Genomic DNA, 23,564 nt, shown 5'->3' on the forward strand with positions numbered 1-23,564 from the left:
GGCTCTCACAGGTGTATGTATCAGTTCAGTCCCTGCTATGATTAATTGCATGTGTCTATTTGACTGGGCTACAGCATATCCAGACTTAGGCCAAATATTATTTTGGGTGTGTCTGTGAGGGTGTTGTTGCATGAGATTAACATTTAAATCAGTAGACTGAGTAAAGCAGATTGCCCTCCCTAATGTGGGAAGGCCTCATCCAATCGGTTGAAGGCCTGAACAGAACAAAAAGGCTGACCTTCCCCTGTGTAAGAGAATTTTTCTGCCTGACTGCCTTTGAACTGGGACATTAGGGGTTTTTTTCCCTACCTTCTCATTAAAACCAAAACATCAGCTCTTCCTGGGCCTGCCAGCCTACAGACTGAAACTATACCACCAATTCTCCTGGTTCTCAGGCCTTTGGACTTGGACTAGAACTATACACCATCACTCCTGGGTCTGCAGCTTGCTGACTCACCCTGTAAATCTTGGAACTTGTCAGCTACCAATACCACATAAGCCAATTCCTTACAATAAATCTCTTTGTATATATGTACATACATCCTACTGGTTCTGTTTCTCTAGAGAACCCTAATACAATACTCCAACCTAAATCTTCCCACAAAGACTTGAGTTTACCAAGCATAACTTCTTCTACAATGAGAGAGGGGTGCAAAGAACTAAAGAAGTCAGTTGGGGAAGGAAGGCTGAACCCCAAAGATGGTCCCAAACTGTGGGAGGAGCATCCAAGAAGAGACTCAAAGCCTCCAGAAGAAGAAACTGCTAGAGTCAAAACACAGCCCTGTAGAACTATCATATTCTGCTGGTGGGAGTGAAATGAGGGGCAACCTACAGAACGAGTGCATATGTTCACTAAAAGACATATACAAGAATGTTCATAGCAGGTTATGACTAAGAACCCAAATCTGGAAATAACCCAAATGCCCATGTACAGAATGGCTACATTGTACAAATGCACATAATAGACCACACAAAATAACAAGACATAGAGACTGCTGTGCCCCACATGGGTGCGCTCACAGGCAGGATGACAAGCAGAAGTGGCCAGGCTGAGGAAAGCACACGCTTCCTGACTCTACCTAGAGAAAGTTCAACAACAAGCAAAGTTCATCTTTGGTGACAAAAAGGAGAAATCAAGGTTGCCTTAGGAGGTTGTAAAAAGTGGAAGGGACCCAAAGTAACCTGCCTTCTGGGGCGTTGCACATGTTCTGTATCTTGACATGTTTTCACATATACAAACTGACAGGTCTCAGATTTATGTACCTTATTGTATGTATGTTTTGCCTCAGTTAAAAAGATTTAAAAAGTGGTTATGGAGAACAAGAACTGGAGGTGAGAAGGTTGAGCAAGGCCTCATCTGCCTCAACACATTCTATCCTGTTCCTATTTGTCTTTTTAAAAGGAAGAGAAAAAAAGACTCTCCAGCCTCCGGAGCTGAGAGAAATAAATTCTTGTTTAAGCTACCCAATCTATCATATTTTACTATAGCAGCATGAACTAACTAAGACAGAAAGTGGTACCAACAAGTGGGCTGCTGTCGTAACAAATACCTAAAAATGTGGAAACAATTTTTTTTTTTTTTGAGGCGGAGTCTCGCCTCTGTCACCCAGGCTGGAGTGCAGTGGCACGATCATGGCTCATTGTAACCTCTAACTCCTAGGTTCAGGTGATCCTTCCAAGTAGCTGGGACTACAGGTGTGCACCACCCCACCCAGTTAACGAAAAAAAAAAAAAAAAAAGTGTTTTTAAATGGGGTTTCACTATCTTGCCCAGGCTGTTCTTGAACTTCTGGGCTCAAGTGATCCTCCCATCTCAGCCTCCTAGAGTGTTGGGACCACAGGCATGAGCTACCACATCTGGTGTTGGAAAGACCTTTAGAACTGGGTATAAGCTTAAAGAGTTTCGAGGTGTACGCTGGAAAAAAGTGAATATTGGTATGTAAGGATTGTTACAGGTGATTCTGGGCTGGGCGCAGTGGCTCGCGCCTATAAGCCCAGCACTTTGGGAGGCCGAGGCGGGCGGATCACAAGGTCAGGAGATCGAGAACATCCTGGCTAACACGGTGAAACCCCGTCTCTACTAAAAATACAAAAACAAAAAATTAGCCGGGCTTGGTGGTGGTTGCCTGTAGTCCCAGCTACTTTGGAGGCTGAGGTGGGAGAATGGCATGAACCCGGGAGGTGGAGCTTGCGATAAGCCGAGATCGCACCACTGCACTCCAGCCTGGGTGACAGAGTGAGACTCCGTCTCAAAAAAAAAAAAAAAAAAAGGTGATTCTGATGAGGGCTCAGAAAGAAGAGAAGAGGTACAGAGACGGCTTCCATCTTACTAGAGAATAAATAATCATATACAGAATGTTGGTAGAAATATAAACATCAAGGGCATTTCTGCTGAGATCTCAAATGGAAATAAGGAACATGCTATTGGACAATGAAGAAAAGGTGATCCTTGTTATACAGTAGCAAAGCACTTGGCTGAATTATGTCTATGTTCTAGCGTTTGGTAGAAGGTAGAACTTGTGAGCAATAAAATTGGCTATTTTGCTGAGACTTCTAAGCAAAGTATTAAAGACAGCCCAGTTCCTCCTGACTGCTTATAGTGAAATGCTAAAATAGAGAAAACAAGAAGGCATTGTTAAGCAAAAAGGAACCAGAACTTAAAGATTTAGAAAATTCTGTCTATCCATATTGCAAAAATTGGGAAAGTTTGTTCTAAGAACACTATGAGTGTGACTGACCAACAATTTCCTTATAAGATCAGTGTGGGCATGAACCACAGATTTAATCAGGTATCTCAGAAGCCAGAAAGGTGGGATTATACTGGCAGAAACACTGCTAATGGGGACTAACGGGAACAGAAAAAATGAGAAAGAATGAAAGTCAAGAATATATGTTATCTTTCAAGGAAAGGGAAGAAGAACCTCAAAGATGATTCAAAGATCATTTGAGCCGCCACTCCCATCACAGACCAAGAGGCTAGGGCTAGTTCCTTCAAGGGTGGGGCCACTTCTCCAGTTTGCATAGGCCAGGATGTCTCAACCTAGCATCTTAGGGGTAGAGCCCTTGCCAAGCCAAAAGGGTAGGGCTTGTCCCTCCACCCACGTGCCATGAGGGTGATGTTGCCACCTCAGTGGGCATCAAGGGCAGAGCATCAGGTCAAAGAGAATTATTCCTGAGCCTCAGGATCTCAAATCTGCCTTGCTAAGTTTGCTAAGTTTTGGGACCCATCACCCTTTCCTGCTTTCCTATTTCTCCCTGTTGGAATGGAAATGTTTGTCGTATATCTGTCCCACCATTATATTTTGGAAGCACATTAATTTATCTGTATTCACAAGTTTACAACTGGAGAGGAATTTTGTCTCAGGACGAATTGTACCTCAAGTCTTACCCACATCTGATTTAGATAATATTTATTTTTGTTTTGTTTTGTTTTTGAGACAGGGTCTCACTGTGTCACCCAGACAGGAATGCGGTTGCACAGCCTCGACTCACTGCAGCTTCGACCTCCCAGACTGAAGCAATCCTCCCACCTCAGCCTCCCAAGTAGCTGGGACGACAGTCATGCACCATCAAGTCTAGTTAATTTTTGTATTTTTTGAAAAGACAGGGTTTCACCATGTTGCCCAGGCTGGTCTCAAACTCCTGGGCTCAAGTGATCTGCCTGCCTTGGCCCCCTAAAGTGCTGGGATTACAGGCATGAGCCAACATACCCAGCCAATTTCTGCTGTTTAAGCCACCCAATCTATGGTATTTTTTTTTTTAATGGAAGCCCAAACAGACTAAGACACACAAAATGGGACAGTGCAGGGAGGAAATAAGATAGCCATTTCTTCTGTCAAGCAAACAAAACCTTGCAAAGCAAAAAAAAAAAAGACAGCCAAAAGTAAAATCATTCAGAAAACATGCTACTTTATTACTACAAGGCATTTAACAAATCAAGAAAGAGATGCAGAATAAAGCAGAAATCTAACAACATTGCCATTCTCCCTGACAGTCTGGCAAAGCCCTTCAGTGTTAACTTTGGCTTTCAGTTTACCCAAACCACCTTTCCTCTGCTGTTCCAAAAACCACTGGCACATGGAAGAAAGCATCAAAGCATGACTCACTTGTGTAATCACTGAGGGTGTACAGGACAGTGATTAGGTTGTCCAAACAGGGCCAGTGGTCAGGATTGCACCGCAGCCCTTCCTCAAAAGCATGGCGAGCCAGGGGGATCCGGATGAGCCTCAGGGCCACATGTCCAATCTTATACCAGAGGTTGACATCTGTGGAGTCCAGCATCACTGCCTGGAAGCAACACGAGCAGAGGGCAAACACACACACACACACACACACACGAGCAGAGGGCACACACACACACACACACACACACACACACACACACTCAGATCTCTCCTTGAATATGCACCCCGGGACGGGAGGAGCACGTCACTGGCACAGCCACTTGAACTTCCCAGGGAAATGGCAAAAGTGCCATGACTATCTTATAACTGACAAGCAATGCCAGCTCATCTTTCCTGGAGTCACACGTTTCCAAGATCTAGAGTGATAATGGCATATAAAAAGTTACAGGGACCAAGTTATTTAACTTAGAATTTTTTTTTAAAAATTTTCTTTTTTGAGACTGGGTCTCACTCTACTGCCCAGGCAAGAGTGCCGTGGTGTGATCATAGCTCACTGCATCCTCAAACTTCCGGGCTCAAGCAATCCTCTCACCTCAGCTTCATGAGTAGCTGAGGCTACAGAGGCACATCACCACACCTAGCTAATTTTCAATTTTTTCGTAGAGACACGGTCTTAGTATGTTGTCCAGGCTTGTCTAAAACTTCTAGCCTCAAGTGATCCTTCTGCCTCAGTCTCCCCATTTTCTTGATATATTTTGTCAATTTGAATATCTGTATTCCTTACATATTTAATAGGTAAAAGGAGAAGAAAGAAAAGAAAATATGGCCAGGCATGGTGGCTCACGCCTGCAATCCCACTTTGGGAGGCTGAGGTGGGCAGAATGCTTGAGTCCAAGAGTTCAAGAGCAGCCTGGGTAACATGGTGAAACTCCATCTCTACTAAAAATACAAAAAATTAGCTGGGTGTGGTGGTGGTGCATGCCTATAGTCCCAGCTACTTGGGGGCATGAGGTCGGAGGATCGTTTGAGCCCGGGAGGTCAAGGCTGCAGTGAGCCCTGATTGTGCCACTGCACTCCAGCATGGGCAACAGACTGAGACCCTGTCTTTAAAACAATTTGAAAAAATGAGAGTCTTATGGGATTCATGTACTTTGAAGATAAACCTTGGTTCACATCCCTGCTCCAACACTGATTAGCAGAATGATCCTGGGCCTCCATTTCCTCATCACTAAAGTGAGGATAAAGACTCCTTCCTTGCAAGATGGCATGAGGATTAGTGTATGCATAGGAAGCAAACAGCGCAGTGTCTGGTGCTTTAGAGGTGCCCACAGACAGACTGATAGTAACATGAAATAACAGCAATACTATTATGACTGGAAGTATTAATATATTGAATGCTCAGTTTCAGACTTTGTTTTTGATACTATTACGCATACCAACTCACTTAACTTTCACAACTATGCTCTTTTTTATTATTACCACTATAATGGTGTAGACCTAGAGATACCAAGAGACTGAATAACTCACTCACGGCCACACATGCACTGAGCAGCAAAGGAAGAATTCACACGCAGGTCCCTGCATTCAAGCATGTGCTCTGCCCCAGCCCCTGCTCTCCAGGCCTGGTCAGTACTAATTGTTATCACCTATGGACCTACCCTAGAGCCTTGGGTACTATAGCTTGGTGATCCACCACTACAAACTCTTCTTTTTGGCCCACAAGACCCCAACCTCATCCCCTCCACCAAGAGCTTTCAAAACACCAAGGGAGCTAAGCACTGCCAAAACCATACCTCTAAGTAGAACTCCATGGCTGTCTCCAGATCCTCCCGCTGGGCTGCCAGCTGGGCCAAGTTCTTATAAGTGGAATATTTCAGTATCAGCCCAGGGTGTTTCAGCCCCTCTTTCTCATCACCAGATGAAACTGCCTGTGAACAAAACAGAACAGAAGTGACAACTAGACCTTGAAGCCTCAGCAAGCAGCCAGCAGGATACTTGGCTTCCAGGCTGGCCTCTGCTGCAGGCCCTTGAGCCAGTCTAGTGTTGTCCACCACTGGAAAATGAAGGCACTGCACCATGTGTTCTTTTGAGACCACTCCTACTCCAAGCGCACAAAGAACAGACCACCCCGAGGTATTAATAGTTTGCAGAGAGTCTGGGCATCCATAGAGACAGAGAGAAGATGCCCCACCACTACTGCCATGCCTGAGGGTTCAAGCCTAGAGAATAACATTTACAGCATAGGTAGACGCAGCCAGCAGCTCCAGGTATAAGATAAAAGACAAAGTATGAGCAGGCTGCCTGGGGGCAGAAGGCCTAGAGCTTCACCCCAGGCACTCCAGGATTAGGAATCAAGAGGCTGAGCTCCCAACTCTATAACTCATCACATGAGCATAGACAATTGTTAATTTAACTAAAACGTTAGTGTCTGACCTCTGTAATTAAGAAAAATAATTCCTACCCTAAATAGCAAAAGTTAAAGTGAGCTGAAAGACCATCAGAATTGCAAATATGCTTAATATGAAAAGTTATTTCATTACAGCTTTAATGACCTTATATTCTAAGAAACTGCTGATTAGAAAACTATTGCTCCAACCACAGGACAAAGACTAAAACATTTTCTAACAGAAAAACTCACGGGCACCAAGAAGCTCTTTCCTGGGACAGGTGGCTTCCACACATTGCTCTTCATGTTCTGAACAGGTAAGACCCGAAGACATGCCACCCTCAAGAAGCATTCCTTGACTAATCCAAGAATCTACCTACCTTGGAAGTCTTAAGGAACTTCTTTAAGACTGAGAAGCTCAAATGAAGCCCCATTCAGTTACTTTCTACCGTCATCTGACTTATCATACAAAAAGGCCCCCAAGAACCAGCTGACCAGGGCTGGATCCCAGCTACCTCTGTCCTTCCAGGTACAGAACTCTTCAAAGAATAGTGGGAACAAATTTACAGAGACTAAGTGAGTCTACTTCGGACTAAGCAATCAGCAATACACATGGACATGCACATAACAGTGGATGCTCTTAACTAACCTCCACCTAACAGACTACCTACGTTCAGCACCACTCTCCCTCCACCCTGAAAGGCTTGCCTTAGCAAGTCCCTCCAGGACAGGACACCCACCAGTCAGGGTGAATGCTTCTTAGGAGTCAGCTGGGGTCCAGGACCTATCTATGCCAATCTTCTGCAAAACTGTAATTATGTAATTAACATTAAGTATGCCAATGCAATATGAGTGTAAAAAGAAACTGTTCTATATATTTTCTGTACTTCTCCGTTGTTTACAATGAGCATGTTTTACTATCATAAGAAAGGAGGGTGCTAAAACAACCTTGTGAAGCTGAAAGTGATATACTGTGCACAGAAAGATGCACACACCTACAACTAAAAGGCTGACACATGACCGTGCCCTTAGGTAAAAGGTTCCTGCCTAGCAACTGTTGGATGCTGGGCCCACCTGGCATTCCACCATGGCCTGAGAGGGAAGACCAACATGCCCACCAACTGGTCCATAACCAAAGCTCAGTAAATATGGAATAAACTAATTTTCCCTCTCTGGGTCCTCACCCACTTCCTACTAACAGGAGAGGAGGAGGTCACAAGTCCCATACCACTAATTCCAAGGCACTGTAACCAGTAACCAAAGAATCTTGACAACCTATATAATTAGGAATACAAAGAAAAACCTTGAGTGAGAGAAGGAATAGATGCTTTCTTCTGACAATTAAAACTCAGTATTCTATCTCATCGGCAGCAAAAACCACCAAGGTTTTTGCTTGAGTCCTAAGCGTCTGCATGCCTAGCACTGTAGGAGACTCTGCTCAACTGAAGGACTGTGCAGTCCAGTAAACACCCATGGAGCTTATCTGCTTCCTTAATGCACATCATCTGCATGTTTGGGTGAAAACAAACATGAAAACTTGAAAACAAACGCCTTTCCTCCTAATGAAACATACACCTTCCTAAATCAATTTCTGGTTGGGACCAATTCCCAAACCTCCAGTCGACATCTCTAGTCAACTCGAGGATTAACTCACTCACCACTACCACAGTCCCCATGCTAGGACCAGGTCTTTCTCTGCCTGCCCCTCTCTACTGTAACCAGTGTCCCCAATCCTTCTGACTATATTCAAAACTCCATGGCATGTCTATACAGACTTCCCAAGCTCATGGTCTTTTACTCAAATGGCATTTGCTAAAATGTGCTGCCAGTTATGCTTCACTTACTTGGATGGCTTTGAGCCATCAAGACCTCACTAAGCCTCAGTTTCCACATTTGTAAAACCCAGCTACTGGGCAGAGTGGTTGTGAAGATTAAGTAATAACGATAGCTGGCCTTTAACAAGCACTTACACCAAGAATCGTTCTACATGCTTCACTGGATTTACTCAACCCTCATAAAAAGTCAATGAGGCAGATACCTAGAGGTGGGGAAATAGGGGCAGAGAGGTGAAATAATGTTTTCAAGGTTCCCCAGCCAAGAAATGGGAGAGCAGAGGTAAGGCCCAGAGTACCCAGCCCCACAGCCCGTGCACTAACCACCAAGGCACACTGCCTGGCCTGCTGATGCCTCACCTCCCGCAGCAGGCGCGCCTCCAAGAGCTCATGGTAGGCTTTGGCAGACTCCTCAAACCGGTCATGTTTCTGCAGATCAAGGGCCTTGTGGTACAATGCAAAAGCCTCTGCTTCCTGCAAATCAAGACAAGAGATGTTTTCATACAGCATAAAGATCTGTCTTTTTTAAGCCAAAAATATGTGTAAGGCGGGGCTACAGTCAGAGGAATCAACCATGTGATTAGATAGCTGGAACTTTCAGCTCCCCCACCTCCCAACTTCCAGGAAGGGAAGAGAGGCTGGAGATTGAGCTGATCACCAATGATTTAATCAATCATGCCTATGTGATGGAATCTCTGTTTAAAAACCCTAAAGGGCAGGGTTCAGAAAGCTGCTAAGTTGGTGAGTAACATCAAGGTGCTGGGAGGGTGCCGCACCTGCAGAGGGCACGGAAGCTCTGTGAATCCACCCCATACCTTGCCATAAATATCTCCTCCACTTGGCTGTTCCTGAGTTGTATCCTTCTTAATAAATTGGTAAATGGAGGTAAAGTGTTTTCCTAAGTCCTGTGAGTCGTTCTAGCAAATTATCAAATCTAAAAGGGGTAGGGGGTGAGAATCCCTGATTTTATAGACTGGCTGGACAGAAGTGTAAGTATCCTGGCACTCAACACTTGCAACTGGCATCTGAAGTGAGGGCAGTTTTGTGGGATGAGCTGTTAGTGCTGTGGAGTCTGACACTAACTCTGTGTAGCTAGTGTCAGAACTGAATTGTAGGACACCCAGTTGGTATATGGAGAGTTGGAGAATTGGTTGGTATGGGGGAAAAATACCCCAAACATATGATATCAGAAGGACTGTGAGTAAAAAGTTCAGTGTGAATGGTTTCCATTGCAGGCCAGGCACAGTGGCTCACATCTGTAATCCCAGCAATTTAGGAAACCAAGGTGTGAACCGAGGGGTTCATGGCCAACCTGGGCCACATAGAGAGACCCCTGTCTCTACAAAAAAATTTAAAAATCAGCTGAGCATGGTGGCCTGGTGTCTGTAGTCCTAAGCTACTCAGGAGGCTGAGACAGGAAGACTGCTTGAGCCCAGGAGTTAGAGGTTACAATGAGTTGTGACCATGCCACTACACTCCAGCCTGGGTAACAGAGTGAGACCCTATCTCTTAAAATAAACAAACAAAAGCTGGTTTCCATTGTTTTCTTTTCTTTTTTTCTTTTTTTTTTTTTGAGACGGGGTCTCGCTCTGTCACCCAGGCTGGAGTGCAGTGGCATGATCTCAGCTCACTGCAACCTCTGCCTCCCAGGTTCAAGCTATTGTCCTGCCTTAGCCTCCCTAGTAGCTGGGACTACAGGCGTGCACCACCACGCCCAGCTAATTTTTGTACTTTGAGTAGAGACGGGGTTTCACCATGTTGGCCAGGCTGGTCTCGAACTCCTGACCTCAAGTGATCCACTCGCCTCAGCCTCCCAAAGCGCTGGGATTACAGGCATGAGCCACCGCACCCGGCCTGGTTTCCATGTTTTTCTACTCACCACTCTGCCACAGCCTGATCATTGCCTGGGGAGGACGACAACCTCCTGTGGGAGGGAGGGGGCACTGGGTAGGTTGAGCCTCACTGACGTGCCTTGCAGACTAGGGACAGGTGACTAGTAGACTTTTGAGACAGCTCTGGAACTGTCCCGATTTCCACCATAAAATGCAATGGGGTGGGAGGGAAGGCATATGTTTATTTCAGGGAAAACAAAGGCAGGAGCAAACTCTTATTACACGAGGATAGGACAAGGGTATGGAGATGAATGGATGGAAAGAAGAAGGTTGAAATGGAAGAGATGCCAGGCCTCATGGGAAAGAGGAGTGACCAACAATCTAGAGAGCTGAGGTTGGACCTGGCTCCCTCACTGACCTGGAGGGTGATCCCAGTCTAGGCTGCTCCCCTCAAGAGTCTCATCCCACTGTAAAGTGAGGGCAATACACTAGGGAACCTGGAAACACCATCCACCGTTAATATTCTACCATTCCCTGGTGAGGGCTGCACAAAGAACGGGGCGCATGGAAGTGGGCCTGGGGGCTGAGCTGGCCTTCACACACACTGATAGAATAAACAGAATTTCTCCTCAATATGATCGTCTCCTACGTAAAACAGGTTTAACCTGAGATGGAGAGCTAGCCACCTTTCAAAATGGAATTTCCCCCTAAAACCCCACTGAGGAGATGCCTACATGCATTTAAAATGAAGTTCCATCTATAGAAATGAGAAGGTCCACCTACAGAGAAGACCTTGCATTACGTACCTGAGCCTCCTTTGTCTGGGTTTTGTGACTTTTAAAGCTTCCTTCATGATCATCCTCAATGGTGGAGCTGGCATTTAAGGCTGCAATTCGAATCTAGAAACAGGGGTTTGGTGGAAGAGACAAGTTGCTTTGAGATGTCACTCATCTCTTCAAATACCCACAGATGAATACAATTCTGCTCCAGCATATGATCTACTCTACCTTGAAAAGCTATGGCCTTCTCAGATGTGGGAAATGAACAAAAAATCATCCTCTAAAGAAAAAAAAAAAAGAAGGGTGGGGGGTGGGGGGTGGGGGCGGTGGGGGGGGGGGAGGGTTATGCCAGTCTGTGCAGAAAGTATGTCCTGGGTACTGTCCACTGCAAAAGCAACAGACACTGGGGACACTCCAGCAACAGCTCAACACAGTAGAAGACCCAGGTAATGGAACAACAGATTTCAACAAAACATGTTAACTTCATGTCTTTCCAGCAACTGTGACAAGGTCCTGCAAGCCGCTTCAACCACCAGGCAAGCAATCTCACACCCTCAAAGGTGCCAACAGCCTTCCTGGGAGGAAGGCTACTCCATAATAAGAGCCTTCAGAGTCTAACAGGAAAATGCCCCTTGCCCCCAGGAGTAAAGTAACAAAAGAACACTGACGTCCGCAAAATAGGCAGGCATCAGTCCTTACCATATTCAGAGAGATTCAGCACTGCCACGCAGCATCACTTCCCATCACTGGCAAACGTTGCCCCAGTCCACAACTCTCCTAGAAAGGAAATAGGACGAACTGAGACAAGGCCTATGAAGAGCCAGGAAGGTCACAGTGCCAAGGTCCACCAGGAACCAGTCCTTCCCTGAGCTCTATGCAGACAGGCCAGTGAAGAGCTGCCTTGGGACAGCGGTGTGGTCTAACACACAAGGAGCTCCTTGGTCCCTCACGATAGCATTCATCATTTCCTGGCAATGCATCAGATGCCAGGCACACAAAAGAGTGAGAACAATCCCTGCCCCCAGGGATCACTGCTAGCAGAGGTAACAAGCCTATTATTTTTTTCAAAACCTGAATGATACGAAAAGAAACACAGGCAACATCTAAAGGCAGAAAAGAACAACTCATTCAAAGGGATTAAGGAAGGCAAAGGAGTAAGTTACTGCATCAAGCCTTGAAGAATGGAATACACTGCAGTGGAAGACAGTGAAGCCAAGAGGCAGGGAAAGCGAGGTGTGATGGGAAAACTAGAAGACAAGGCCTTAGAGCAGGGATGTGAATGGAGGATGGAAACGTAGTTGAGGGCCAAGTCACAACACAGAGGCCATGAACTTCATCTGTAGGCAACAGGGAACCAATGGGTGTTTTAGGGAGAACAAAATGTTTTGCCTATGTTTTAGAAAGATAATAGAAAATTAATTAGAGATAGGCAGACTAGTTTGAAGGCTGCAAAAGATAACAGGATTGGCAAAGATGTGGAGATTTAGAATCTTATGCATTGTTGCTGGGAATGTAAACTGGTGCAACCCTTGTGGAAAACAGTCTGCTAGTTCCTCAAAATGTTAAACAGAGCTAGCATATGACCAGGGAATTCCACTCCTATGTGTATCTACCCGAGAGAAATGAAAACATGTCCACGCCAAAACTTGTTCATGAATGTTCACAGAGGCATTATTTCTAAAAGCTAAAAGGTGGAAATAACCTAAATGTCCATCAACTGATGAATGGATAAATAAAATGAAGTATGTCCATACAAAGGAGTATTTATTATTCAATCATAAAAAGGAATAAAGTTCTGATATATGCTACAACACAGAAGAACCCTGAAAACATTATGCTAAATGAAAGAAGTCATACACAAAAGAGCATATATCTTCTGGCTCCAATTATATGAAATGTCCAGAATAGGCAAATCTATAGAGATAGAAAATAGTTTAGTGCAGGGGTCCCCAACCCCCAGGCCACAGACCAGTACTGGTCCATGGGCTGTTAGGAACTGGGCCACAGAACAGGAGATGAGCGGCAGGTGAGCAAGCATTACTGCCTGAACTCTGCCTCCTGTCAGATTAGCAGCAGCATTAGATTCTCATAGGAGCACAAACCCTATTGTGAACTGTGCATGCGAGGGATCTCAGTTGTGCATTCCTTATGAGAATCTAACTCATGCCTGATGATGTGAAGTGAAACAGTTTCATCCAGAAATTATCCCTGCCCTCTGCTTCCGGTCCATGGAAAAATTGTCTTCCAAGAAACCAGTCCCTGGTGCCAAACGGATGGGAACCGCTGGTTTAGTGGGCTTGGGGAGAAGGACAATTGGGGAGCAACTACCAAGGGGTTTAGGGTTTCTTTCTGGGATGACAAAAATGTTCTAAAACTGATTGTGGTGGTGGTTACACAACTCTGTTAATATACTAAAAACCACTGAATTTGTACATTTTAGGGGAACTACATGGCATGTAAATTATAAAGCTCTTATTTTTAAAAAGATGCCAGGATCCCAGATGGACCCGTGACAGCAGGGATGAAGGGGAATCCCACTAGGAGGTAGACTCACAGGACCTGACACCTGGGAGGCTGGCCCGAGGAACTGGGATGGGGATATGGACACTACCAAATACATCAGAGAGGGCAGGAGGAGGACCCGTTAAAAGTCCTAGCTGAGAGGCTGGCAGAAGGGGCTGGAAGGGCCCAGCAGGCAGTGGGATAAGCCTCAAACAGACAGATTGAACACGTGCTCCACTTTTATCAATTAAAATAACTGCTAGGGGCTGGACACAGTGGCTCATGTAATTCCAGCACTTGTGGAGGCTGAGGCGGAAAGACTGCTTGAGCCCAGGAGTTTGAGACCAGCCTGGGCAATAAGGTAAGACCCTGTCTCTATTAAAAATAATAATAAAATAAATTTAAAATGACTGCCACTGTCACCAGTGCTTACAGCAATGACTTCTAGCACAGGCTTTCACAATAGGCTCTGAGTTCTCCTAAGGGTTCATTCAAGGAAGGAAGTACTTTCTCACAGACAAAGAAGACTCAAACCTTTCCTAGACTGATAGCTGTTTTATCTCCTGGGTTCCACATTTAGAAAAAAAAGAATACTGCTAATCAAAAGTTTGGAAACTGCAGTTTTTGTGTTTGTTTTTGTTTCTTTGAGACGGAGTCTCTCTCTGCTGCCTAGGCTGGAGTGCAGTGGTGCGATCTCGGCTCACTGCAACCTCCACCTCCTGGGTTCAAGCAATTCTCCTGCCTCAGCCTCCTGAGTAGCTAGGACTATAGGTATCTGCCACCACGCCTGGCTAATTTTTTGTATTTTTAGTAGAGACAGGGTTTCACCATGTTGGCCAGGCTGGTCTCAAACTCCTGACCTCAGGTGATCCACCCGCCTTGGCCTTCCAAAGTGCTGGGATTACAGGCACGGAATTACAGTGCGCCACCGTGCCTGGCCAGAAACTGCAACTTTATCATAAGCTATGCCAAAATGGACACTGGGACCACTATACAATATGAAAAAAAGTAGAAACTATAGCATTAAAACCCTCCATCTAGGCTGCTATCAAAGCAAAATAAAGCCAGAAAATAACAAGTATTGATGAGGACCTGGAGAAACTGGAGTCTTTGTACATTCCTGGTGAGAATGTAAAATGGTGCAGCTAAAAAGGTATGGCAGTTCCTCGGAAAATTAAATACAGAATTACTACATGACCCAGAAATTCCACATCTGGCTATATACACAAAATAAATGAAAGCGGGGACTTGAACAGACACCTGTACACTCATGTTCATAGCAGCACTATTCACAATAGCCAAAAGGTAAGAAGCAACTCAAGTGTCCAACAACAGATGAATGAACAAAATGTGGTGTATACATACAACAGAATACTATTCAGACTTAACAAGGAAGGAAACTCTAGCACATGCTACAACACGAAATAAACTTTAAAAACTACAATAAGTAAAATAAGCCAGACACAAAAAGACAAATATTATATGATTCCACTTATAGGTGGAAAATAGAATAGGAAAATTCATACAGACAGAAAGTAGAATGGTGGTTGCCAGAGGGGGAGAGGGCAATGGAGAGTTACTGTTTAATGGGTATAGCATTTCAACTTTTCCAGATGAAGAGAGTTTTGGAGATGGATGGTGGTGATGGTAACACAACAATGTGAATGAACATAATGCCACTGAGCTGTACACTTAAAAAGTGGGTAAAATAGTAAATTTTTTTGCATATTTTACCATTTCTTTAAATATCCAGAAGTAAACAATCAATAGAATAGTTTCCAATTAGGAACAAAGTTGAACTTGTTTTCAAAACACAAAGACATTACTCCAAATAAAGTCTCAGACAGGCTCTGGTCATCCTCAAGGCAGGCCGACAGCCCATGGCCAGACCTGCAGCTCAAGCCACACCCTGATGACTCCCAGTAAGCAGAACTTATAGCCCCAGGGGCCAGCTATGGAGACCACTGGAGATTAGAAGTGGGAGAGCCTCTCAAACCCCCACTTCACAGCCACTCTCTGCTGCTCACCCACTGGGCTCTGTGCACTGAATCCCAAAACACCTCTAATCCCACTGAGCATCACATAGCCTCCGTCTGAACTGCTGCCTTCACTTACAGAGCAGTCACTCAGTAACTACCCATTGGTCGATTTTTTTCACCACTATCTTACTGTAAAAATCAGCTGTCCTACCTAGACCTGGGGTGGTAAGAAGGAAAAATGGAAAGGACACTGGATTTGGAATAGGAAGATTTTAGAGCGTGGCTGAGTTGTGTCTCAGATACCTGACTCCCTGATCCTTTACAACCCTTGGTGTCCTTGTGTATAAAATGGTGACAATAGCTTCACTAGCGTGGAGCTCCTCTGACCAGAGACCAGCAGACTCAGCTGGGATTCCCCATGTCACACCCACACTGACTTTTCTCCTGCCCCCTGCCACCCCACAGAGGCAGGAGAAAAATCAGAGAGTGGCACTTATGCCAAGCCACAGGCCTCTCAACCCACTTTCTGCAGGACAGGTGCTAGCTCTAAGTCATGGCAAGTCTTCCTAGATGCCAACTGGATCCTCCTAGGGAAAAACAAGGGAGGGCCCATTAATGGCTGAAGGATCAGGTCTCTGTGTGGCGGTGGCAGGGTCCATGTGCAAGGGTGGGAGAACATCAATACAGCCATCATGCCAAGGCCAACCTATTCCACAAGGAAGAAAGCTCATCTGCTTCCCAAGTAATGTCTCGAAGGAATGCATCCAACCACTACCAGGATGGTGCCAGGTGGGCCTGTGCCTTCCCCTGGGGCATATGCTTCTTTATCTCCAGGACTATGGTGGGTGCAAGTCCAATCGCAGAGCTGACAGGAGATGGCCTCTCAGGACAGATGAATGACTAAATAACTAGACAAGTTGGAGAAAAAAAAACAGTGAGAAACCCCAGAGGGGGGTGTCTGGCCCCACATGCTGTCTGAGTCCCTGCCCCAGCCCAATCCCTCCCACCTCCTCCATAAAGAAGGCACCTGGATTCCCTGAAGCAACAGCTCCCTGAGTACCATGATCAGCAGAACCCAAACACCCTGAAAACAGTCCACAGTGTAGGAGAACAAATACAAATTTCAGGCTTCCTAATTATTTTCAAAATTGTTCTATGTTAAAACTCAAGTCAACTCTCCCCACTAAAAGGGCACCTGTGCTGGCTTTAACATAATCTAAAAACAGCAGCACTTGGCACCTCTCCAAATCTCCAGTCCATCCTAGACATTTACAAAGCACATTCACATTATCTCACTTGAATTTAATGCAGCCTTACAAAATAGGCATTATCATCCCCATTTTCCAGATTAGGAAACCAAGGCACAGGGAGACTAGCTGACCTGCCCAAAGTCATAATGCTAAAAAGAGACATAAATAGGACTCAAAGCCCAGCACTCTTTCTAGCACAGCAAAAAGTGACGTGCCTTGGCAAAGAGTCTCCTGCCTGCCCCTGGACACGCACAGCTGTGAGCTATATGCTTCAGCTAAGAGCCACAACTGATGCCCTGCAAGAGCTCCGAACAGGTTTGCTGATGGCCACAGAATAAATTGTATTTGCTCAGGCTGTTGGGCCATCACTTATGCACATCAACATCACTCCATAAAGCAGAAAACAAAATTTCCAATTCTCTAATAAAAGTACCAGCAAAAAGCTATTCAATGCCCAAGTATTACATGCTAACCAAAAACTCACAAAGACCAGCTCCCACTTTATAGGGAGGCACCTCAGGCTTGCCACGTTAGGTGATTTGCCTCAGGTTGCCCAGCTGGTGGGCAGCAGAACCCAAGTTTTAAGCTGGGCACTGCTTTTCAATGTGTCTCCTGGGCACAGACACATATTGAACTGAGGCATACTCGTAGGTATACAGTTTTACTGTCTACACAACATTCCATCAAGGAGAACCTAAAAAATGATTCTCATATAGACTCATCATATACATTAGGTCCATGAGACCAGCACCCCTTCTGCCCACTGCCTTCTATTTCCACTCCATCATTACCACTCTTCCTCAGCTCCCCCAAAATTTCCAGTAGCAAAATTAAGAAGAAGTCAGAATAATGGACACATTGGGAAGACTGTGGGGGCTTTGAACATGTACTGTACAAACCCCTTTACTAGCAACTACCATTTTTTTTTTTTTAAGACAGGGTCTCACTCTGTTGCCCAGGCTGGAGTGCAGTGGCACAATCTCACCTCAGCTCACTGCAGCCTCAGCCTCCTGGGCTCAGGCAATCTTCCCATCTCAGCTTCCTCAGTAGCTGGGACTGCAAGTGCATGGCACCATGCCTGTCTAAATTTTTAATTGTTTTTTTGTAGAGACGGGGTCTCACTATGTTGTCCAGGTTGGTCTTGAACCCTTGGGCTCAAGCGCCTCGGCTTGAGGCCTTGGCTTGAGGCCCACTGCAACCTCCAACTCCTGGGTTCAAGTGATTCTCATGTCTCAGCCTCCTGAGTAACTGGCATTACAGGCATGCTCCACCATGTCTGGCTAATTTTTGTATTTTTAGTAGAAACAGGGTTTCACCATGTTAGCCAGGCTGGTTTCAAACTCCTGGCCTCAAGCGATCCACCCGCCTCAGCCTCCCAAAGTGCTGTTATAGGTATGAGCCACCGTACCTGGCCTTGAGTTTTTAAATATCAAGTACCTGCAAGAATTTTTCCTAAGATATACAAATAAAACATCTTTTTAAAACTAAAAATCTTACACTGATTTGGCACAGCAAGAGATGGTTCTTTCTAAATGTCCCCTCTACACGCCCTCACCTCTTCAGTGGAAATCACCCTGCCTCTGGTCTGTCCCTCTTAATAGCCTTGTAAACTTCTCAAAGGCAGCAGTCATGTCCTATTTATCTTTGTACCACTATATCTGGTACCAAATCCCATGAAGGAAGAGACAAGTGAGTACACGAGTGGTTTCTAGACAGCTCACCTGTTATTCAGTCATACCCTCCACACAGGGAGAAGTACAAGTCAAGCAGAAAACCAAGTGCTTCCTGTGCAGAGCAAAAGTGCATCCTCATATTAGAGATAAGGAAGCTGAGCCCTGTAACCATATTCCTAAGGATGGAATAGTCATACAACTGCACCTCTCCGTAACAAAGACAGAAGAAGGGCTGGAAAAAAACGACTGGAGGACAGGACACATTTAACTTTTCAGTCAAATCTTTCTCCACGACCAGCATCCATCATTCACAGGACGACCTTTGAAGGACAGGTCAAGCTTCAGAAGTACCAATGCAGAGGCAGCCTGCAGAGACATGGCTCACTGACGGCTCTGTTAACACCATGGACTGCAGCACTCCCATACGAGGAGGAGCATTCCCATCTCAGCTCAAATAGGACTTTATCAGTCCCCGTTTTTTTGACACACTTCATTTTTCTGTGCTTCGCTTTATTGAGCTTCACAGGTACTGTGTTTTTGATGAATTGAAAGTCTGTGGCAGCCCTTTGTCGAGAAAGTTGATAAGTGTCATTTTTCCAAGAGCATGTGCTTACTTTGTGTTTCTGTGTCAGCATTTTTTAGCAATAAAGTATTTCTTAACTAAGGTATGTACTTTTTTTAGATATAATGCTGCTGCACACTTAATAGACTACAGTACAGTATAAACATTAACTTTTATAAGTACTGGGAAACCAAAACATTTGTGTGACTTGCTTTATTGTGATAGATATTCACTTTATTGCAGTGGTCTGGAACCAAACCCACAATATCTCTGAAGCATGACTGTAATGATTAAACAAAAAAAAAAAAAACCTGCCAGTAGACTCAAAGTGGAAGAAACCTCCTCAATCTGTATCTTAGTCAATTTGGTGCTGCTATAACAGAATATCTGAGCCTGGGTAATTTATAAAAAAACATTAATGTATTGGCTCACAGTCCTGGAAACTGGAGAGTCAAAGAGCATGGCGCCAGTGCCAGTACCTGGCAAAGGCCTTACTGCATTACTGCATGGTGGAAGGCAGAAGGGTGAGAGAGCATGACAAAGCTAAAGGGGGATGAACTCACTTCTGTAACAAGCCCGTCCTTGCAATAATGAACCTACTCCCACAATAACAACATTAATCCACTCATAAAGGCAGATCCCTCATGACCTAATCAACTCTTAAAGGTTCCACTTGTCAACATTGTTGCATTGGGGATTACATTTCCAACATATAAACTGTGGGGGATACATTCAAACCATAGCAATCTGATAAAAGGTATTTACAGCTAACATCATACTTAATTTCCCTCCAAGATCAAGAAACAAGGCAAGGATATCCACTGTCACCTGTCCTATTCCACAATACACTGGAAGCCCTAGCTACTACATTAAGGCAAAAAAAATAAGTTAAGTGGAAAGAGATTACAAAGAAAAAAATAAAACTGTCCCTTTTCAGAGATGGCATGATTGCCTTTCATAGAAAATCTCAAGGAATCTAGAAAATAAAGCCCTAGAACTTCTAAGTGTGTTTAGCAAAGTCATAGGGTACAGGTCAACACATAAAAGTAATTGTATTTCGGCATACTAGCAATAAACACTAGAAATCAAAATTGAAAAAAAGAATATCATTTACAATAGCTCCAAATAATTATGTATAAATATAACAAAATATGTACAAAGTCTATATTCTGAAACCAAGAAAACAGTAGTGAAATAACTCAAAGTAGACCTAAATAAATGGAAAGACATACCACGTTCATGAACTGGAAGATTCAACATAGTAAAGATGTCAATGTTCCCCAAACAGACCTACAGATTTAGCGCAATCCCAATAAACATCACAGCAGGGTCTGTTTGTAATTATAGATAAGCTGACAGAAAGATTTAATGGAAGGCCAGAGAGGTACTAGAATGACCCAGTTTTGAAAAGAATAGTAATATTGGACAGATCACACTACACAATTTAAAAACTTACAATAAAGCTGTAATAATCAAGGCAGCGTAGTGTTAGTAAACGAACAGACACATAAATCAATGAAACAAAATACAGAGTCCATAAGAACCCAAATGAACATGGCCAATTTATTACTGACTACGATGCAAAGGCAATTCAATGGAGAAAGAATCTTCTTTGCAACAAACGGTTCTGGAACAACTGAACATCCATATTCAAAAAGAAAAAAGAAAAAGAACCTTGACCAAAAATTCACATCTAATACAAAAATAACTCAAAATGGATCATTTCTAAACATAAAATACAAAAAAAAGAAAACAGGAGAAAATCCTTGAAACCTAGGGTTAGACAAGCCTTCAGACAACACAAAAAAACACAATCCATAAGCAAAAAACTTAATAAACTGAACCTCCAAATTTAAAAACTTTTGCTTTACAAAAGACACTGCTACAAGAATGAAAAGGTCAGTCCTTCCACCAAAACAACCAGTAAACTAGGAAAATAATTATCAAAATCTACTGTTTCAAACTCTGGAACCTGGCCAGGCATGGTGGTTCACACCTATAATCCCAGTACTTTGGGAGGCCAACGCAGGGTGATTGCTTGAGCCCAGGAGTTTGAGGCCAGCCTGGGCAACAGAGTGAGACCTCGTCTCTACAAAACATAAAAAAAATTAGTCCAGGCGCGGTAGATCAAGTCTATAATCCTAGCACTTTGGGAGACAGAGATGGGTGGATCACTTGAGCTCAGAAGTTCGAGACCAGTCTGGGCAACCATAGTGAAAACCTGTCTCTACAAAAAAATTAGTTGGGCGTGGAGGCACATGCCTGTTGTCCCAGCTACGTGGGGGCTGAGGTTGGGAGGCTCACTTGAGTCCAGGAGGTTGAGGCTGCAGTAAGCCGAGATTGTGCCACTGCATTCCTGCTTGGGCAACAGAGTGAGACCCTGTCTCAAAAAAATAAATTAGCTGGGCGTAGTGGCACATACCTGTAGTCCCAGCTATTTGGGAGGCTGAGTGGGAGGATAACTTCAGCCTGGGAGGTCGAGACTACAGTGAGCTGAGATTGCACCACTGCACTTCAGCCTGGGTAACAGAGTGAGAGCCTGTCTCAAACAAAGCAAAACAAAACAAAACAAAATTTTGCAACCTGACCGAACACTGAAAACAACCAGCAGAGCGTTTGATGAGCAGAGGCTGCTGATATTTGGTAAAAGAATAACTTGACTCAGCTACCAACCCCCATTCCTCAGCCCCACCACTCACGGATATAGGGATAGCAGCTCATGTTCCTAAAGTGGCTGGCTGGTTCCAAACCTACAAAAATGTGGGTTTGTGCACTTTGGTTGGTCTGGCAGATCCCTGTAGAACTGGTATATACTTGCCTTGGTTTTGGCCTTCTCAGGCTATCGATGTTTTCACAGGTGGCTTCTATCAGAAGATTTAAAGAGATGGAACACCTTTTCCCCCTTTTTGAGCCAGACATTTAAGGAAATCGTTGTCAGGTCACCGGCTGACCAAAGAAATAATGGAACAGAATCTACAGTGCCCACAAACAACAAGGAATACATTTTGCAAAAATAGTTTGGAAAAGTCAAAAATTGATGGCTGCAGCCCTCAACAAGAAAAAGTCAGAAATCTGACTTCCAACATTATCCATACTATAATACTTAGAATTTACAATTCTAAACAAAAAAATTACAAAGAATACAAAGAAAAAAGAAAATGTAGCACATTCACAGGAAAAAGGAATTTGATAGAAACCATCCCTGAGACACTGAATTTGATAGAAAATATTCCTGATCAGACACTGAAATTACTAGTCAAAAATATTAACTGTCCTAAATACACTGAATCAACTAAAGGAAATCAGGATAGATGAACAAAATAATAAAGGAAATAAGGAAAATAATGTAAGAACAAGATGAGATTATCACTAAAGAGACAGAAATTCTAAAAAGAAATCAAACAAAAATTCTGAAGACTAAAAATACAACTGAAATGAAAAATTCAAAAACAAATGTGAGCAGGCGAAATAAATGGTCAGCGAACATGAAGAAAAGGCAATTGAAATTATCCAGTGTGAGAAAAATAAAAAGAATAAAGAAAAATGAATAGAGACATAGGGACATATGGGGGATACCATCTAGAAAACCAACGTATGTATCACAGGAGTATCTCAGGGAGAAGAGAGAAAGGGGTAGAAAAATTATTTGAAGAAATAATGGCTGAAAACTCCTCAAATCCAATTAAAGACATTAATATACATATCCAAGAAGTTCAATGAACTCTAAGAAGTACACATTCAAAAGACATCCACATTGAGACACATTATAGTCAACTTATTAAGACCCAAAACCAAAGAGAAGATCTTGAAAGCAGCAAGAGAGAAGCAATTCTTAGGAAAAAACATATGGAAAAATCTTCATGTCCTTGGATCTGGCAATAGCCTCTTAAGTATGACACCAAAAGCACAGGAAACAAGAGGAAAAATAGATAAATTAGACTTCATCAAAATGTAAAACTTTTATGCAAAGACACTATCAAAAGAGTGAAAAGACAACACACAGAATGGAAGAAAATATTTGTAAATCATATCTCTAATAAGAGATTAATATCCAGAATATATAAAGAACTCCTACAATTCAACAACAAAAAGACAAACACATCAATTTAAAAATGGGTAAATGACCAGGCATGGTAGTTCACGTCTGTAATCCTAGCACTTTGGGAGGCTGAGGCAGGCAGATCACTCGAGGCCAGAAGTTCGAGACCAGCCTGGCCAACATGGTGAAACCCCGTCTCTACTAAAAATACAAAAATTAGCTGGGCATGGTGGCATGCACCTGTAATCCAGCTAGTCAGAAGGCTGAGGCATGAGAATTGCTTGGGCCCGGGAGGCAGAGTTTGCAGTGAGCCAAAATCGCACCACTGCACTCCAGCCTGGGTGACAGAGCAAGTCTCCGTCTCAAAAAAACAAACAAACAAACAAAAAACAGGTAAATGACTTTTAAAAGACATTTTCTCTAAAGAAGATATAAAAACACCTGTAAGTGCATAAGATGTTTATCAGGGAATTGTAAATTAGTCATCCGGGAAATGTAAATCAAAACTACAGTGAGATACTATTTCCATCCACTAGAATGGCTATTATAAAAAAAAAAAAAAAAAAAAAACAGAAAGGAAACGGAAAATAACAAGTGTTGGCAAGGA

The 23,564-nt window shown here is 43.7% G+C and overlaps 1 protein-coding gene across 8 annotated transcripts in view; it reads right to left on the reverse strand.

The window, feature by feature from the left end:
- Positions 1 to 23,564, reverse strand: part of LOC100440309 (calcineurin-binding protein cabin-1) — a 171,814-nt gene that overhangs the window by 135,796 nt on the left and 12,454 nt on the right. For 6 of the 8 annotated variants that reach the window (XM_002830920.6, XM_054543154.2, XM_054543153.2 and 3 more), the window contains exons 2-6: positions 11,652 to 11,729; positions 10,980 to 11,072; positions 8,702 to 8,815; positions 5,917 to 6,051; positions 4,106 to 4,286 (exon numbers count right to left, since the gene is read on the reverse strand). In XM_002830920.6, the coding sequence (XP_002830966.4) occupies positions 4,106 to 4,286; positions 5,917 to 6,051; positions 8,702 to 8,815; positions 10,980 to 11,072; positions 11,652 to 11,654 (526 nt within the window). In that variant the 5' untranslated portion in view covers positions 11,655 to 11,729. Of the gene's footprint in view, positions 1 to 4,105; positions 4,287 to 5,916; positions 6,052 to 8,701; positions 8,816 to 10,979; positions 11,073 to 11,651; positions 11,730 to 16,139; positions 16,342 to 23,564 lie in introns of all 8 variants that reach the window. The other 2 variants (XM_054543151.2, XM_054543152.2) reach the window with 1 other exon arrangement.

This window comes from Pongo abelii, chromosome 23 (assembly GCF_028885655.2).
Source record: "Pongo abelii isolate AG06213 chromosome 23, NHGRI_mPonAbe1-v2.0_pri, whole genome shotgun sequence".
NCBI classification, from domain to species: Eukaryota; Metazoa; Chordata; class Mammalia; order Primates; family Hominidae; genus Pongo; species Pongo abelii.